General features: G+C 35.8%; 2 protein-coding genes across 10 annotated transcripts; one reads left to right on the forward strand and one right to left on the reverse strand.

Moving 5' to 3' along the window:
- Positions 1-1,520: 1,520 nt before the first annotated feature.
- On the forward strand, positions 1,521-7,818 carry LOC107847586. Of its 4 annotated transcripts, none has more exons than XM_047399422.1 (8): positions 1,521-1,950; positions 5,692-5,777; positions 5,875-5,934; positions 6,086-6,174; positions 6,921-6,963; positions 7,058-7,129; positions 7,227-7,328; positions 7,421-7,818. In XM_047399422.1, the coding sequence occupies exons 2-8, from the start codon at positions 5,747-5,749 to the stop codon at positions 7,546-7,548; spliced, it is 525 nt and encodes a 174-aa protein (XP_047255378.1). In that variant the 5' UTR covers positions 1,521-1,950; positions 5,692-5,746; the 3' UTR covers positions 7,549-7,818. The 4 variants fall into 4 exon arrangements, with proteins under 4 accessions (XP_047255378.1, XP_047255377.1, XP_016547423.1 ...); XM_047399421.1 differs by having other exon boundaries at positions 1,522-1,950; positions 5,697-5,777; XM_016691937.2 differs by having other exon boundaries at positions 1,529-1,950; positions 6,131-6,174.
- A 564-nt stretch (positions 7,819-8,382) lies between these two features.
- LOC107847585 (choline/ethanolaminephosphotransferase 1) lies at positions 8,383-19,407 on the reverse strand. Of its 6 annotated transcripts, none has more exons than XM_016691935.2 (20): positions 19,252-19,407; positions 16,870-17,060; positions 15,969-15,978; positions 15,824-15,874; positions 15,136-15,213; positions 14,549-14,624; positions 14,392-14,414; positions 14,211-14,311; positions 13,620-13,714; positions 13,384-13,452; positions 12,043-12,112; positions 11,634-11,697; positions 11,513-11,553; positions 11,356-11,440; positions 10,971-11,033; positions 9,906-9,964; positions 9,725-9,777; positions 9,212-9,284; positions 8,839-8,884; positions 8,383-8,634 (listed from the first exon to the last, which is right to left on the reverse strand). In XM_016691935.2, the coding sequence occupies exons 2-19, from the start codon at positions 17,004-17,006 to the stop codon at positions 8,863-8,865; spliced, it is 1,170 nt and encodes a 389-aa protein (XP_016547421.1). In that variant the 5' UTR covers positions 17,007-17,060; positions 19,252-19,407; the 3' UTR covers positions 8,383-8,634; positions 8,839-8,862. The 6 variants fall into 6 exon arrangements, with proteins under 6 accessions (XP_016547421.1, XP_016547417.1, XP_047255376.1 ...); XM_016691931.2 differs by adding an exon at positions 17,940-18,090 and having other exon boundaries at positions 8,383-8,884; positions 19,252-19,399; XM_047399420.1 differs by adding an exon at positions 17,940-18,128 and having other exon boundaries at positions 8,383-8,884; positions 19,252-19,397.
- Between the last annotated feature and the right edge of the window lie 254 nt (positions 19,408-19,661).

Raw genomic sequence — 19,661 nt, forward strand, 5'->3', positions numbered from 1 at the left:
GTGAATTTGAGTGTTGTTGGGGTGGGGAAGAGAGGTGAGGGTGGAGTAATAAGTCACATTTGTCATTTTATGAAAAATGACTTCCCTTGGCCCATGAGGGAAGTCATTTTCCCTCAAATTAAGAAAAATGAGTTATTATGGAAAATATTTTTCAAACATTTTATTGCAACCAAACGAGGAAAAATAGAAAAACATTTTCCAAAAAACATTTTCCATTATACCAAAACATTTTCCATTATACCAAATATTGTTTACTTTTTTTAGCCACTATATATAAATTACACACAATCATATACATAGTGTTCATGAATTAACATTTATTATACATCTACTAACTATTTTAATTTAATCGATTCGGTGAACCACTATTTAAGTTAACCTAATTCTTCAACTATTGTATCTAGACTAGAAAATTTTCTCTTTATAACTAAATTTGTTGCACTCGAATCGAGAATCTTTCAGAAATAGTCTCTCTACCTCCACGGAATATGTATCGTCTGCATACAATATAGGTGAAAAAAACCATAAATTCCGACACTTTGGAGCTTAATTACAAAGAATTCTGATATTTTGTATAATTACTGAAATCTCGAATTTGGGTCTGTCGAGATACATAATTAGCTCCAGATACATCCAGCGAAGATACATAATTAACTCTCGATATATTTTTTTCGATCTTGGGTGTCAAGATACATGATACATCCAATGAAAATACATTTTTTCCTTAGTAAAAATACATAATTAGCTCCAGAACATTTTTTTCTATTTTGAATCTGTCGAGATACATAATTAGCTCCCGATACTTCCAACGAAGATACATAATAATCGAAATTTTTATAACATACTTTGTAAAGATAGAAATTTATGTAAATATGGCAAATCAAGATGTATGTTTATGTTATTTTTTTGTTAAAATAACATAAATACCAACTCTTTTGGAAGTAATTACACTCTCTCCCACTTTTTTAATTACTTTACTCTCTCTCCCTATTAATATACATAACATAGCCGACATATACATAACATTCTGTGTATATGTTAGATTTTTGTAATATGTTTAAGGAGTTGAGATTTTTTTTAATATTAAAAACATAAGTTGTGTATTTGTGTAATTTTTAGTATTTTTTTTTACAATCTACCCTCCCCATACCTTAGTTGTGTGGGCAAAATTCAGAAATAGCATTCTTATCCCCTTAATTATAAGTTTCATAGCAACAGTTTCATAATTATATAATCTAGCAAATTGTATTTTGTATTTTTAGAAACTATTGCTACAAAAATACAAATACATATGATTTTTACTGTCCTTATGATCGATATGTATTTTATATTTTTATAAACTGTTGTTACAAAAATATAAATACATACAAATACATATGCTACAAAATATAATTTAATAAAAATATTACTATTTTTTATAATTTAATGCTTAAATATGCTACTTTATGTTTTTCTTGTGTATATCTAGAAAATATCATGGGCCAACCAAAAGTCCAAAGCCCACAAAACACCCCTATCCAAAACACAAACCTTTTTAATCTAAAAACACACAAAAAAAAATCAAGAATCTCTATATTGTCCACCATGAATCTCCTCAAACTTCATCACCAACACAACTATTACCATACTAAATTCTCTTCGATTTCTAGAAATTCATCTTTTTCAGTACCCCATTTCCTCATTTTCACTACACACAAACCAAAAATCAATTCTTTAACTGTTAATAATAATTATTTTCTTGAAAATTTTAAGCAAAAAAATGTGAGAGCTTTAACTGTAAAAACTCAAATTTGGAGTGATAAAGAAGAGGAAAAAGAAGATTCAGAAGGGATTGAGTACTTAGCAGCAGATGGGGTTGTTTATAAGAAGACTTTGAGATTAGTTGAAGGTGCTATGTTTGCTGCTGTTTCAGGATTGGCTTATCTTTTGAGCAATTCTCTTGCTATTGAGGTACTTTTATGGTGCTTGAAATATAGAAATTTGACGTTTTCTTGGAAAAAAAATGTTTCTTTTTAGTAATTAATTTGATTGGAACTGAATTCAATCTCAACTTTAGAGTGGACCTGCATGAATTTTGACTAACATTTTAAGATATATGAGAAGGATTGCAACTTATAGCAATTTTCACGAAGTTTTCAACCATCTAAATTTTAAATTTAAAATATGTAATTATACACCTTAAAATATTGGTCAAAGTTCATGCAAGTTGACCTTAAAAAGTGAAACGGTGACAAGTAAAAGCGAGCGGAGGGAGTATTAGTCAAGGCATTTTCTTTAGGGAAGTAGTCATTGTTAATTTTAAGTTAAGTTTAACAATGTAACAGTGGAGAGAGAGATAGAAAATATATTCTTCAGTTGAATTAATTCACTTGATTGTACAGCTGTGTGTGTGTATATATATATATAATAATGCTGGCTAATCATTCTCTAACTAACATTATCTCTGCATCTAATTTGTTAATTACTGAACTAAGTAACTAACTAACTTCAGAGGTTAACTAACTAATGATAGCTCGTTGACAGTTGTCTTCGGTCATGACACTCGCGTGACTCCCTCGATACTCCAGCTCAAACTGTGAAATACTCCCAGTTTGCGTAGTATTGAACTCATGTTATGCCTTGCCCAAACTCTTTGTCAAGATGTCTGCCAAGTTTAGTGTTGTAGAAATGTGCTATGTAGTAAACTTTCTTGGATCTTCTCCATGATAAAATGGCAGTTGATTCAATGTGCTTTGTCCTTTCATGGTAGATTTGATTTGCAACAATTTGAAGTGTCTCCTTGCTATCACAATATAGCTTCACTGGTAGCTGCAAGTTTGCCCCCAATTCTTTGAACAGACCAACTAACTCGACTATCTCTGCAACTGCATTGGCCATAATTCTGTACTCAGCCTCAGCTGAACTCCTGGACACTGTAGTCTGCTTCTTAGACCTCCATGAGAGTAGTGAGTCTCCCAGCTTTACTATAACATAATGCCAAGACCAAGTGCATTCTTCAAGCTTCCTTGTGGGATTTCTTTGGACTGTGCATAAACTGGCTCAAATTCTGGACAATAAAATGGATATCAGGTCTGGTCATGGTCAAGGTCAAGGTCAAGTACAACAACTTGCCAACTATTTTTTGGTAACTTCTGGGATCTTTGAGCAATTCATCGCCTGGATCATTCTCACACCCTTGATCAAAGTCTGCACGAGTGGGCCTTCGGTTTAGCTCCAAAGGTGTGCAAGGCAGGTTTTGAACCAGAAAATCCCATATCAGCAATAAGGTCTAGAGCAAACTTCCTTTGACACACCAAAATACCTTGCTTACTCATAGCAATTTCAAGACCAAGGAAATACTTCATCTCCCCCAAATCCGTGATCTTGAAATGAAGTTGGAGCATCTGTTTAGCCTTCTCAATAAGAGTGGAAGTAATTGGCAATTGTCAGTTTAGTAGTTTATGAATTATTGAATTTGTCAAATGTATCTATTGTGCTAAGGTCTGTCGGAAACAACCTCTCTGCCCTCACAATGGTAGGAATAAGGTATGCGTACGTCCTACCCTCGGCAAAAACCACTTGTGGGATTACATTTGGAATTATTGAATTTGTTAAACATATCTATTGTGCAATAAGGCAAGTCCTTTCATCATGTGAAGTAGTAGAATTCTACAGCAAGGTATATTACCAGTGAAGTGCAACTAATCGTGGTGAAAAACTGTTTCAAAAAAAATGTGGACCACCTTGGTGAAAAATTGTTTGATAAAAATCAATGGTAGCTTTGATATCACTAGGGCCATGAAATAGGTGTCTTTCCCCAAAGGCGGATTCAGAATTTGAAGTTTATGGGTTCCTACGAAAGCCTCTAAGCTTATATACATAGTATATAATAATAATTCATTTCACAGTCAAATATTTATAGATATTCAGGAGAATTCCTAATACAATACAGGAGATTTAGGTAAAAGCGACTTGATTCATGGAAACCCGTAACTTAGAAGTTAGGTCCATCCCTGTCTGCTGCCAACATCCAAGCTTATGTGATTTGATTAGCCGAGCTTCTTTTTTTGTGATAATGGTGTAAATAGTTGAGCGGCAAAATAGTTCGATGGACCCTTGTGCTATATCCATTTTGTAATGTGGATACTCCTATTTACATGTTTGTTATCTAGACCCTTGAACCCATTAAAAAACAACATTTTAAACACATTTTTGCTTATGTGGCATTAAATAGATGATGTGGCAAAATGCGTGTAAACACGCGTTTTTTGAGCGCATGATTAAATTACAAAAATATTTATAATATTTAAAAAATTCAAAAAAAAGTAAAATACTCCCTCACCCCCAACCTCCGTTCCAACACCCTCCCCCCTCGTCCCCCGCCGTCCACCACCTTCCCCATCCCCCCACGCCGTTCAAATAGGGAAAAAAAGATTTTTTTTTAATGAGATTTTTGCCGGAATTATAGCTCCAGCATAGAATCCGACCACCATCTCCAAAATTCGACCAAGACAACCACTAAACCACCACCAAAACACCATTAACAGCCTCATCTCCCATCTTCACTGTCAGAGCTTCGCCGAAAAAGCTCACCTAAGCTCCAGCAAAGCAACCACAAATTGGTTCCATCCAAACTCACCGAGATACCACCAAAAAAACTCGTTCCCACCTTCGTTTCTTTCAAGAACTTACAGCTCCAAATTTAGAAATTTCTAACCAACAACCCACCATTTCTTTCAACCATCATCACTTTCAATCAAATCCATAGCAATTCAAACCAAACATCATGGAATCAATTCAAAAAAAAACCTCAAATTTCAATTGCATTCCAATTTTACCATGGAATCAGATTCTGCTAACAAAATCTCAAAGACATCAGTTACCCTTAATTTAACTGATCAAACAAACTCAAGAAGTGTATGTTCATTACTTTAATTTGCCAACTGTATACTACGATACATGCTTCAAGTATCTGCTCTTCAAAAACCACAATTTTGGATCATCAAAAATCATCATCCTTAAATCATTGCAAAGTTGAAAAAGAAGGACCAAATATTCTTAGCCAACACAACATTTTTTAATAAGAAAAAAAAGAAGAAATAGAAAATTAAGAACAGCAAAAAGAAAGAAAAGGGTGAAGAGAGGAACAAGAGAAGGATGGGTTGGGGGGTTTTCTTTTATTTATTTATTTTAATATTTAATATTTTTTATACTTAAAAATGACGTGGCTGCTGTTGTGGGGCGGGTGTATTACACTCACTGAAAAAGTGTTTAAAATGTTGCTTTTTAGTGGGTTCAAGGGTCTAAATGACAAACATGTAAGTAGGAGTATCCACATTACAAAATGGACATAGTACAAGGATCCATCGAACTATTTTGCCTAGTTGAGCTTCTATTTCTTTAACTGTTTCAATAGTTTTAAATCTCATAGTACCTATACTCGGCTCTGTTGGTGGTTGTGAGAGACTTGTGATACAGGAGCAAAATAACCAGCCAATTAAGGGTTATTTAGGTTGAGCATTCTGTATTTTTGTAGGCAATCCAACTTTAGTCTGTGACTTTGTTTGATGTTAACTGACATTAGCTTGGACCTGTTGCATCGGAGTCTTAGTTTGTAACCAATTACTAGTTTCTATGAGCTTTGTCTTGTATTATCTGTCATTTCTTGCTGGTGGTTTTGACCTCCTAAAGGAAATTTGGCTTTGCATGTAGCACAGAATTACTTCGGCTGTTTCTTCGCATTGCCAATCGTTGTATCCTCAATGAGATGGGGCGTCGCAGCTGGCAGGAAAACCATGGTTTGTCCTCTCCACGTGCCTATTATATTGGACATTCTCTTATTCATGAACGCTTGTTCATCTACATTCTCTAACGATATTTGTCTCATCGTGTTAGGTGGCAACTGTTATACTCTTGTTTGTCTTGTCTGGTCCAGTGAAAGCATTAAATTACATGGTGAGTGATATCTTATAAACCGTAAAAGATTTATATATAGGCTAGTGAGATATCACAGTTTCGCTATTAGCTTTTCCTATGATACTTGTTATCCTTGGCGGCTCTGTCTGCTTCAGTACTTGATGTTCACAAAGGTACTATTCATGTTTAGGTGATGATGTTACTAAAGTAGCTACACTTTTTTCTCCTGATTCAGTTAATGCATGGTTTACTTGGCTTCACAATGGGTTCCTTATGGAGGTATGTAGTTATTTGATTTGCGACTCTATACCTTATTCGTCAAATCATTGTAATGGGAATCCGGTTTGACAGTCTTCAAAGAGTTCTGTAACTTTGTCGCAACCCCTCATCGGGAAACACCCAGCTCCCGGCCCCCTCCTCCAAAAAGGAAAGAATTGAATAAGTAACAAAATAAAGGAACAAATCTGGCACTGCAGTCTTCCCCCATATATATCCTATTCCTGTTTGTTCTTGTGCGCCTCCTCCTCCCCCATCACCAGAATCCTCAAAGCGAAACGAAAGGAGCAGATTGAAAAATTTGTCGGGAGAATTCTTTCCCTTTATAAAAGAAATGTGCATTTATTATTTTACCTAAGGGTGTGACTAAAGTGGGAGGAGAACCGTGGAAACAAAGTGATCTCTTCCTATTTTTGACTAAGCGGACAGAGTTAGCTGATGGCAAGTCCATAGTGGAAGAGTCGAGGTGCACAAAGGCGGTGAGGATAATAACACCGGCCCCAAAAGAGAAAAGTTGCATTTATTGTTCCATTTTACATCCTTAAAGTACCAAAAGGAGTTGTAGTCAATTGTTTTTGTCATGTGGACAAATGACTATAATAGTTCACTGACTTCTCTGCCGAGCTGTTCCGGGGTTTACAATAAACAAAGATATGCACTGGACACACACTCTGCACCCTTCACGTAAAATGTTGCTGCTCTTTGATTAGTTTAACGATTGCATGATGTTTTATTTCTGATCTCGTCAGGTTGAGAACAAGTTGGGGTGCCTCAATCTTCTTGTGCGCTCTTGTACGTTCTCTCCCTCCACCATTTTTCCTTCTTTGAGAATGTTTTAACACATCACAGGCAATCCCAACATGGCGCGTCTATTTTGATTTTACAGGCTCGAGCTGTGGGTGCTCTCGGATATGTTTTGTTATCCTCATTTTTAATAGGAGAAAACATACTTGCTCTGGTAATTTATAACTTCGATGATCTTCTTTACAATGTTCAGTTATTCTTACAAATGAAATGATAAATCGATTACTCATGTGTTCATTCTTTGCTTGTAGATCACGATAAATATTCATGCTGCTCTCTCGTACATCCTCGCATCTTTAGGCAGTACAATAGTTCCATCTATGAACTTTATATACACCTTATTCGGAACTCTGGTACGTGTGATGCCTTCTTCTTATCTATTCAATTTGCGCACAGAAAGCTAATGTTTTCTTTTTTCGACTATTTTTGTCTCCTGGTACTGCAGCTTTTGATAAATTGCACGTTCTTTGTGTTCTTGCTGCATCTTCTCTATGCCATTTTCCTTACCAAATTCGGCATGAAAGCTCATTTGAGGTTGCCAAGGTGGTTAGCCATATCAATTTAAACAGGTGAAAAAGAGCACTCTCATTCTAGGCGCGGTAGAAGTGGTACTCAGCGCGGATACTACACCATCGTAATGGTTAGTACAAGATTATTTTGATTACCATTGATTCAAGATTGTCGATATGAATAGGCAATCAACTTCATCTGCTGTTCAAAGCAATATAAAGTCAGCAATAAAAAATTTGATTGCCCAGTTTACTTGTACATGTATTTGTAATCCATATTGGCCAATGCACTGAAAATTTCATCTGATGGGAGATGATAATACTTTTGTGTCTACTTGTTTCAGTACTTCCCTTCTGGAAATCACTATTGGCTCTTTGAATGCATTGCTTAAAACTTCAAACTTTGCAACATTTGAAGTTTCTCCCTATTTGTATAAAGATTTCAACAACACACCTAGTGAAATCCCACGTGTGCAGGTCTACAAGAGGGTAGAAGTGTACGTAGTCTTTCTTGTTCTCGATAAGATAAATTATGTTTTTCGCAACACTCTTTCAACTTTAGAAGTAGATTTAGTTGCAGGTAAGAGCGTTATACCCAGCCAACCCCATTGCAGCAAGAAAGGCGATCTTGCGCTCATTCCTATCGAGATCAACATTAATCGAAAAAAGGAAAGCAAAGCAAATATGGTGTGACCAGAAAAATGGATAACTACAATGATGTCAAAAAGATTTTTGTTATTTGCATTCAATAAAATTAAGCTAAGACAGATCTAAGGAACACCTAAACCATTTTATACTTAGTTCTATTTCTTTGGACTCTGGTTACAATAGAGATGTGTGTGTGTGGTGGTTGGGGTGGGGGGGCAGGGAAATATATACTCTTTATCAACCACCAACAAATCTAAATCAGCTGAAATACAATAACCATCAATCTTCAAACCACAACAAATATTGTTTAAACATGACCTTTAGCAGGGTCAACAAATCAAAAACTCCTAGACAAACATCTTAGTCAAACTAAAATCGAAAGGAAAAATTCAAAAAGAAATTCATTTAAGCTACTTGCCTAAAACTTGAAATTGAAAGCGAGTTCAAACAATAATGCTCGTTGAACCATCAAAACATCCTTCAAGCCAAGTCCAGGAATCGGCTAGGTAGCAACATGGAAAATTTCATTGAGAGGAATCAGCAAAGAAAAGAAAAGGAAAGTCAAACGTCAACCCCAGGTAGTTCGTTCCCAGGTTGAAAGCTAAGAAATAAAAGCATCAAGAAGATCACAACTGGATCATACACTAATCAAAGGAAAAGATGATCTCGAGTTGACCAAGAATGAGAGAAATGTTGAGCAGTGTACCAAAAATTTGAGCGTAAACACAGCTCAAGCTTCTTTCCTTGTTATCCTGTCATATAAAAGTCGAAAGCATTAGGGATCGATTGTTTACAGTATGTGAATATATCATCAGCATGAGCCAAAACGGAAGAAAATGGTGACTAAGTCGCTCCATACATTGATGACATGAAACGTTTCATAACCTTCATACTCACTTTACGCCAGAAATGGTAATAAAGGAAACTGGATACTTCAATATTGGATCTTTGTAACAAACTTAAAAGGTTGATTTTGGTTTTATTGAGTAGACTGGGTACTTTACTTCAGATATTACGCTGAAATCAAATAATATATAGTGGGGTGGGGTACAATAACAATCAAGCACAATATTCCTCACCTGAAACAGTATATCCCGAGTGCTGATGTGATTTCATGAACAACAGATGTGGCAAAATGCAGATAGAGTGATACTGAAAAAAATGGGAAGAAATAATAACAATCAGCCAATAATTCATAAGAGTTGAAAAAACGACAAGGACCCTTGATCGGAGATCTCTTGATCAAAAGTAGAATATGGAGCAGACAGTTAACAAAGATGTTAGAAAAGAATCGTCAGCTCTCATGATTGGCTGATCTATCAATTTATTATTCTCTCCCTTGATCGACAGAAAAGTGATGAGCTAAGTTGCGCAAACTCTACACTCTTGAGTGTGGCAGCCATGTTGGATTCTCCAAAAATTAGTGTGGAGAATCCAACACGCACAGCTGACATTTTTGAAGAGTCCGAGCAACATAGCAGAAAACTGAAAAGTACATTTGCAGCTTCAGCAGAACTTATAACTTCTCCAGATATAGCTCAAAAAAAAAAAGCATATCATATCCATTTGAATCGTTAAAGCAGATGTAATACCTGAGAATGCAGTGTAAGCGAGAAGAACCCAGAACTCATCAACCATAGGAACTCTGCAAAGAAGAGATTCTCATGAGCTTATAGGAATACTAGATTTCCCAGAAAAGAATCTTTGTGACATGTAAAGCTACACACTTTTTGACTTATATTCCTTGAATGAACGAGAATGGTTTCGACTTACCCATCATTAAGTCTGGCAGTGAGCGCATTTGCAACAGCAAAAGGTAGACAAAGCAGAGACTGCAAACATAAAGTTACACTTCAGAAATCCTGAAACCACAATGCTCGAAGCATCATCTATTTATTTGTCTTATTCTTCCAATAAATTGTTTTCTACCATACTATCTCATTCAACATTCAATGGAGAGATAATCAGCAACAACAAAACAACACCGATGCTCTGTCAATACTAAACTCCGAGGATTCAGTTCTCCAACTGATACAATTAAAATGTTCCGATTTATTTAAGAAATAAAGATAGTTTTACGCGTTTTTGTCAAAAATTTCCGAGGCAGCTGAAAACATAGCCACTGTATTACCCCACAGGCCCACACAACGAAAGAGCAGGTGTAACTCTCCTGATGGAGTTGATTAGTTTTTTAATGTAAATCTGCAAGCTTCCAAGGTGACCACCATAATCAATTGGTTAGTTCCTCAACTACGCTTTAACTGCATAAAAATCCTCCAGGACACCCTCAACATTCCCCCTATCAACACCGCCCCAAAGACCTCACATCACTTGTGCCCCTACCTATTCGGCAAATGTCACTGCTGCTCCTACTGATTGGCAACCAATTGGGATGAAATCTCTCCGTGGCTGAGATTAAGGTGATGGGAGGCAGACTGTTAGGGTCTGAGAGTTGTGTGCTGAAGGTGCATGAATGCTTAGCTCACATGGTCTGATCTTAATTCTGGGTTCTTTTTGTTTTTCAGGGTTCAATGTGAATTGTACATACTCAGCAAGTGCGATTCGGTGGACCCAATTGCCAAATCCAAATGGAAGTACTTTTAGATCAAAGACGCCAAAAGTGCAAGTTATTAAGCCTCAATCACGGAGTATCGAAGATTCATTAATAGGTGTTAGTAATAGAGCATATAGATGTCAGACTCCTCCGCTGAAATCACAAGGCATAGATATCAACTTAAAGAAAAGTTGGATTAGTTTAAACCAGAAAGAATTCTAGACACTTGGCCAATCTAAAGACTTTATAAGATTAATTTAGCACCATCAGAAAAAGCAGTGTACCATGCACATGTTTGTTTTCAGACCCTTGGGTTCATCACACAGGTGAGCCAAAATTAATCTTCCCTGGAAAAAACAAGAAAAAAAAAAAAAAAAAAACTTAGAAACAATTTAAGATGAACTTCAAATAGATATTGAGCATGGCATTGATTCACGTAGCAAGAGATGAGATTCAAGAATGCCGCTAAAGATCTGCAACTACTCATTTGCGCAAGTATCTTCAGGAAACAGCTCATACTCGATAATTGAGAGGACATAACATCTAACAGTGCAGAAAATATCAGTAAACAGCAATTATCAGTTTCTTGGATATCTCATTTTAGAATAGGTTGCTCACCAAGAAAATATAGTAATGAATAAAACCACGAGCAAGATGGAGATAAATTACCACAAGAAATCCGAATGCAAGCCCAGTTCCGATAACCACAAGATGAGGATAGTTCTTCATTAAATTAGATGGAGATAAATAGTCCCTGCTCAACGGCCAAAATTACATTCCACAATATGGTCCCAAAAATAATTAGTATTCTGAAAGTGAGAGATACCACAGAAGCACTCCTCCCAGTAGCACAACAAATGGGTAAAGCTGTCAACATGAGAAATGAAATTTTTCAAAGACAGACTAAAATAACCAGACCAGCTATATAATCTAAGAAATGCACTTACCATGGCCAGTGCCCGCGGCATACTTCCTTTTGTTGCCTGAACAACCTTATGAACATTGTTAATACTGCCAAAAGAAATTGGCGTTAATACTGTTCAACTAGTCTTAAATGTTACAGCAGACTAAGTACTGAAATTAGCTAGAATCCAGAATTTTTAGATGGTGAATGTGGCAGAAATAGTCTCTGTTTTCACCAGAAAGGTGAAACGACATAGAATAAAGTTTTTAACTTTCCAAAGAGATGCAATACTACAATGCTAATGATGGGCATTGCCAAGATTGAAAAAATGATGCCATTTGCAATGATCTGATAAATAAAACACATATCTGTTTCAAGCCCATTTGCAAGAGATCAGAAAGAATCACTGAAGAAAAGGGAAAAGACCAACCGAAGTATGAAAAAGTACTCACTTGCAATAGAGCGTTGGAATAACAGCAAAAGCTACCATCAGCAACAACACGGCCTTATTGGTTTGAATTTCTGAAGTCAACGGATAACAGAAATAAGAACAATATGAAACACCAAAATCAACTTTGAACAAACAGGAAACATAGTCAGTATCCAGAAATAATACATATGGATAGGTTCATGGAAGCAACAATAATCTGAAGGCAGGTATAGAGGCACAGACTTCATAAAGCATAAAATTAGAATTTGATGTCACTTGGAAATCCCATTTAAAAATAAGAATAAGAAAAGAAAGAGATCGAACACGACATGCATTAGAAGCGAAATGTTGTGAGGTGCATGGGATAAAGAATGCAAGTAACACACTTTAATCAGCTTGAACGGGAGTCCAAGGATCTTTAAGCTTCTTGATTATGAGCAACTGTAAAAAGCCTAAGTCAGACGTCATGCAGATTACATAACTGAAGTGCCGTAACTCAACAATAAGTACAAAAGAAGGCAGGTAACCCATTTTTATCAGCTTCAGTATGTTGCAGAAGTTCAACACTACCCTCCCCCAATAATTTACTTTGCTACATGACTGCTGTCCCCTGCTTAATGCAGCTAGAAATTAGAGTTTACGTACGGAAACTGTGAGATAAATCAAGTAGCCAACATCACGATGTCCCAAACAGCTACTCTTAACTGAAGAGTATTCGCTCTATAATGATCCCCCACTTTGAATAAACCATCTTGTCTTAGCTTTACTCCCACAGCGTGATGTGTAAACTCTGGCATGAGTACTTTGTCTTAGATATAGCTAAGATGTATAAGCTTCTTAATTCTTTAAACAATAAAATAGAACAGAACTTCAGGCAAATGACCCATTTAACCAGCTGCGGATAACAAGAAGTTTTAACTTCAAGCCTTCATAGGTCCTGAGGTCAAGAGAGTGTCTTGATCATGAGTTGTTATGCAACGACTAATTCACAAGTCATGCAACACCATAAACAGAAGCAAAAAGTCTACCATTTGCAGCAGAATTCAAAGTTCAAAGCTTTCAAGTTTGATACATAAAATCATGGAAAGTGTTCAACAGAAGAAAAAATAACTGCTGTAAATTGAAAGGTAAGAAGTTTAAGGGAACACAGAACTGAAAGGAGAGCATACTCTTTATTTTTTACAAAAATAGCATAATATAATCAATGTAACTACACAAATAACATATCAGCTACTACGATCAGCACTCGGCACTCCATAATACATACATAGAGAGAGAGACAGACACACACACACAAACACACACAGAGGGTTGGGGAAAAACTTAAAAGCTGAAAGACAAAAGACACTTATGCAAGCCTTACCGTTCAGAAAAGGAACCCAGCTCACGAGTGGCATAGACTTCCCAAACGGTTGAGCCCACCACTCAGATCCTGAAATCATGAAGTGTCAAGCTGTTAATAGTGAAAACTGGTAAAATGAGCCAAAACAATACACTGGGGTAGTCGGGAGTGACGAAGGACATCAGAAGGGATGTCCTATTGGGCAGTTTCAGATGTATCTAAAAGGGGTGGGCGAGAGAGAGCAAAACCAAGCTTACCCACTAGAGCTGTAAAGAAATGGCTGAAATATATCAACATGAGACCCTCTGTCGGTCCATTTACTACAGGAAGAACTAGAGTGTTGGTGAAATAGCTGCGAAACAGAGAAACATCCAAAAACAAATTAAGAGATCGCAGTTACTTAAAATATCCATGAACACTAGGATGAAACATTGATCCAGACATCTATCTCATAAAGTTCTTTCCCGAGATAACCAAGAAATCCGTTGTTTCCGGCTTCAAACCTCGGGAGAAAATGGACCTGCCCTCTACCCTTATCTACTTAAATACAAGACTTGATTACCCAGCTAGGATTCGAACTTGTGATGTGCGCCTAGCCCCCTACCACATATCCCGTGTTAAATTAACTTTGCCATAGCACAAAAATCCCAGGGCATTTCTCTTTTATATAGTTTAATCAAACTATCTTCTAAACCCATGAATCTATCCTGTAGAGGTTGTTGAGTTCATTACTATTCAAATAATAGCTATAGCAACTAGTCACAGCATTTGATTTACATTTTCTCTTACTTATCTGTCCTTCTAATATTCTAAACCAATATATGCAACAGTTACATCGAAACACCTACCTTTCCCAAGTAGCAAAGTAGAAAGGAACAGCTGATATAACCCAGAACCAGAAAACATTCCGTCCACACATAGCAGTGCTCCCAAAAGCCAAGGCTTCAAACTGTCCATATTAAACACGAAATCTGTAAGTCACACGTTTTCCCAGGGAAAGAAAAAGGATTACTAGAACACAGGACATACTGCACATGCAAGCGCATCACATCCTGCAAATTGTGAAAGCCAAGATATCTGATTAGAATCATAGCAAGAAACCTAATCAGAATCACAGCAGTTTGCACATGCCCAGCTTAGAGAATAAAATACAAATATATAAATGAGAAAAAAGAGGAGCAATCACCATGATCAAAAAGCTCTCCTAGTGGACTAGAGGAATTTGTTCGTCTTGCTTGTTTTCCGTCAACAGCATCAAATGTCTACATGCATTAAGAGTCCAACAAAACAATACAATCAAAAACGAACTCCAACAGAAGAAACCATTCCAAAGAAGGAAATTGACACATACAGTTTTAAGAAATAGCTTTTACTACAAAACAGCAGCACAACAGAGAAACCATATGCCTCACCTCCAATATTCCTCTTTTTTATAAATGATTAAAGGTAAAAGTCCTATGTTGCATGGATCCTTATTTACCTTCTTGTAACTTATATCAAACCGGTATGACATGGTACATATCAAAAATGTTCCTCAAATGCTACTACAAATAACCAATGGAAAAATACACTCATAAAAGAGCATTCTATATGTGGTAATGACACAAGTTTAAATACACCAAACGCATCTCTATATAAAAAATTAAACATGGAACTCAAGAAGCATATATATGGTAAAAATAATCATGACTGTGAAACACATGTCAACTATCTAAGCATTGCTGCTACAAGAACAAATTGAGAAGATTAGAATGGTGGCTAAGACGGGCAAACCTGATAAAGGAAGAGAAGCAATCCATGTGCAAAATTAACCCATCTTGGAGGAGGTGAATCCAACTGTGGAGAATAAATCTGGGGAGAAGAATTATCCAGTAAGAGGGAAGTAGACTACACAAGTGTTGGGCAGACTCATGAGTCATGTCATCAGGAAAGCAGAAGAGCTTTCTATAATAGCATATAAGGATGCCACAAGCATAACAAACTGAAAAGCATCATTTCTTAATCCTTGTCAACTTTGTTAAACCATACCTTTTTAACAGTCAAAAAGAGAGAACGAAAAAAAAAAAGTGTTATCAACCACTGTTCCAGTGGAAGGCACGGTCTGCTGACAATCAAACTCGACTCCATATCATAAAAATTAGATACTCAAATCCAAATCCTTTGGAAGCCCACACTCATGTGTTAAGATGTATAGAATAGTAATTAGGAAATTCAGCATCAATCTTTAATTCTGATATAACTATCTAGTATTACAGATACTGCTTGTTTTACTGGTCCTAAGGGAATCTTTCAGAAGATATTCTGTAGCAGCAGATATAAACTGAAACTTCAAAACAATAGGCAGGGAAAACCAAAGCAAAGGCTGAAGAAATCATTCCCCTTCCCCTTGGACATGTAACAAAAAGTTATCTAGTATTACAGAAAAAGGATACGTGTTTCAGAGAGACAAAGTCCAACTCACATATCCGAGCAGCGCAGATGTGACCAAGAATAAAAATCCTGTAAGTGTAATCTGCAAAAGAAGTTATAGATCAGATCTCGCAGAGAATAGATTAGTGAGAACAATAACGTTTGCAATAAAGACCATAGGTTACAGCAGAACGTACCATATTCGGTCTGGGAAACATATACAGAACATGCACACCAAGAAAAAAGTTGTCAGTAACTCTAGATACGGAGAAAAAGATACAGCATGATAACCAGGCCAAAGCCATTATCAATTAATTGCCAAACTGGGTAACAAATTCGTGTTAAATTATTTTTTCTGGCACCTGATGAGTATACACTCCGTACGTGTGTGTGTATGTATGAAACTGCATCAAAGCCTATTATAATATCGCAGAAGGAAATGATCTATATTTTCCCAACACTCTCAAAGTTGCCATAACAAATTGTTCATTTATTTTAATATCATCATTATTGTTATCTTCTCATTAAGAAGGTTGTATGAGTGGCAAAAAGTTTGTCACAGTACGAAGATACTGAAAGCAATTTTTATTTCCTTTTGATAACCATGATCCTGAAAGTTGTTTTATTGCAATCACCATTATAGAATACAGCATTATGTATATTCACAGAAAACAAGAAAAGAAAGTTCCTCAGATCCATATCCCTTCAACCGACATTCCACACACACTACTTCTGTTAGATTTCAATCCTGAGATCTGCTCTTCTATGATCTATCCTAGGGTGTTCAAGCAATTCATTCTACGAAGTCTGTTAGACTGTCATAGACAAAAATCGTCGTCCTGAAAATTCTTATGTATCTCCTCTTCTCCACATCACAATCTATTCTAAATTCCTAACAGAAACGGTTTCTTCTTTATCCCCCACCCAACGGACAGGTGATAAAAGTTCTTGACTCCAATTTGCCACTCTGTGAGCTCACTGAAGAAGTATTTTATGAATACCAAACACTAGAGATTTAAAGTAACACCCACAATTTGCAGACATGCACAAATTATCAAGGAAAAAAGGAATCATCAGAAGATTCGGAGAAAAACTTACGGCATCCAAAGGGGGAAGAAATTGACACAGCGACTCCAAAAAGGCTGCAACACATACTTAGCAACATAGGAGTGATCCACCCCACTGTATTTGTACCTATGAAGGGCTTGCACTCCATGTGCCCCAATGTAACCCATCCTTCCTTTACTTCCTCTTGCTCCCTCTGAAATCAACTATAAACCAATTGGAATCTGCACAAAAACAATCGGGTTAAAAGTCTCTAAAACCAATACTAAAGTTAACAGCGAAAACAAACTAACAGGGACTATTCGAAATAGCATTTTGATAGTTGGATCGGAGAGACAAAGTAGAAACATAAAAGCGGCAAGTATTCCATTGCAAGAATTTGACAACTTTTATAAAGCTATAAAAAGTTAACAAGGAAAACAAATTTGAACATTCAGTCTTAAAGGGAAGTAGAAACACAAAGGAGCATGCCTAAGTTGCAGGATTATGACCAACTTTCAGAAACAATACTAGAGTAAACAAGAGAAAAAAAATGATAAGCTCTCAAAATGGGATCACGAACATTTAAGCTGAGGAAAAAAATAGAAACATGAAAAGGGTATACTTGGTAATGCAAATTATGACAAATTTTCTACACATTGAATTTGAGAGACAGAACGAACAGCACAAAAAAGGCATCCTCAAAATAGCAAGAACATCAGAGTTTTCCCAACACCAATTCCGGAGTTGACATAACAAAGAACAGACAAACTTGATTGATACTATCAAAATAGGATTTTGAACATTGAATCAATGGAACTAAACAGAAATAAAAAATGGTATGCTTTAGAATGTAAGAATATGACAAATTTTTGACAAGCAATACCATCAAAACTCATATTTTTGAACCTTGAATAAATGAAACAAAACAAAAATACAAAAAGGGTATGCTTAGAATAGCAAGAACATGACAAATAGACAAACTTATGGGTACTATCAAAAAATGGTATGGAACATTGAATCAATGAAACTAAGCAGAAATCAAAAAGGGTAAGCTTTATAACGTAAGATATGACAATTTTTCTTTTTGATAAAGTGCGGTGTCCGGATCAACTTTTGTGCACCTCAACTAAATCCACGGGATACGTGTCACCTCCCTTAACATCAGCAACAGATATCAACTAACTCTGTCCACAAAGCTAGGACCGATGGGAAGGAGATTTGAACCCGAGACATCATGTTTTCAACCCACTTTATTGACCGCTAGGCCACATCCTTGGGTGCAAGATATGACAAATTCCCAATAAGCAATACTATCAAAATATAATTTTGAACATTGAATCAATGAAAGTACACAAAAATACAAAAAGGGTGTGCTTTAGAATGCAAGAATAGATAAGCAATGCTATCAAAATATGATTATTAACACTGAAACAATGAAACTACACAAAATACAAAAAGGGTATGCTTTAGAATGCAAGAATAGATAAGCAATGCTATCAAAATATGATTTTGAACATTGAAACAATGGAAGTACACAAAAATATAAAAAGGCAATGTATTAGAATGCAAGAATAAATACGCAATACTATCAAGAGATGATTTTTAACATTGAAACAATGAAAGTACACAAAAATACAAAAAGGGTACACTTCAACAACAACAACAAACCCAATGTATTCCCACATGGTGGGGTCTGGGGAGGGTAAGATGTACGCAGTCCATACCACTACCTCTGGAGAAGTAGCAAGGTTGTTTCTGATACACCCCGGCTCAAGACAAAGAATATTAATCAAATCCGCAAAAAAAGCACATAACAAGATGACAAGACATAAATACACCACCCACAAGGGTACACTTAAAATGCAAAAATATGACAAATTTTCAAAAAGCAATACTAAAAAAAAAAAAAAAAGGGATTTTGACCATTGAATCAATGAAAGTACACAAAAATACAAAAAGGCAATGCATTAGAATGCAAGAATATATACGCAATACTATCAAGATATTTTTAACATTGAAACAATGAAACTACACAGAAATACAAAAAGGGTAATACTTAAAATGCAAAGACATGACAAATTTTCAATAAGCAATGCTATAAAATAGGATTTTGAACATTGAATCAATGAAAATAAGCAGAAATACTAAAAAGGGTATGCTTAGAATACAAGAATATATGACAAATAAACATACGATTTTGAACATTAAATCAATGAAACTAAGCAGAAACACAAAAAGGGCATGCTATAAAATGAAAGAATATGACAAATTTTCAACAAGCAATTAATGTAGAGTATCAAGATGGAGATTCTTGAAATTGAATCTAAGAAATACAAAAAGGGTATCTTTATAATGCAAATATATGAGAAAAAATAACCAATTCTTGGAATAAAAACTGAAACTTTGAAAGAATCTGCAACAGATATAACTAACCTTTGAGAAGGAGTGATCCTTGGAGAAGCAATGGAGCAATAATACTTTTTTGCTTCTTGGAATACAAAAAGAAAGTGTGCAAAAAAGAAAGAGAGAAATGGAAAGAGGACCTTGGGAGTAGGGGTGGGGGTTGGGGGTTGAGGGTTGGGGGTTGGGGTGGGGGGGTGGAGGTACCTATGTTATTACCAGTTAATTAATTAATGTTTGATTGAGGCTATTTGAAGAAAAAATTGTTTGTTATTTGACAGCTCCATCTTTAAATAGAGATCTCAAATTTAAATAAAAGATATTGTGTTAGATGGATAAAAATTAATCGAGCTTTAATGTGAATGTTGAACATTAAGTTGAACTAAAAAATTAATTATAGATGATATATGTCTAAAAGATTTAAGTTTTTGATAAATAAAATA

This window comes from Capsicum annuum, chromosome 11 (genome assembly GCF_002878395.1).
Source record: "Capsicum annuum cultivar UCD-10X-F1 chromosome 11, UCD10Xv1.1, whole genome shotgun sequence".
Lineage (NCBI taxonomy): Eukaryota > Viridiplantae > Streptophyta > Magnoliopsida > Solanales > Solanaceae > Capsicum > Capsicum annuum.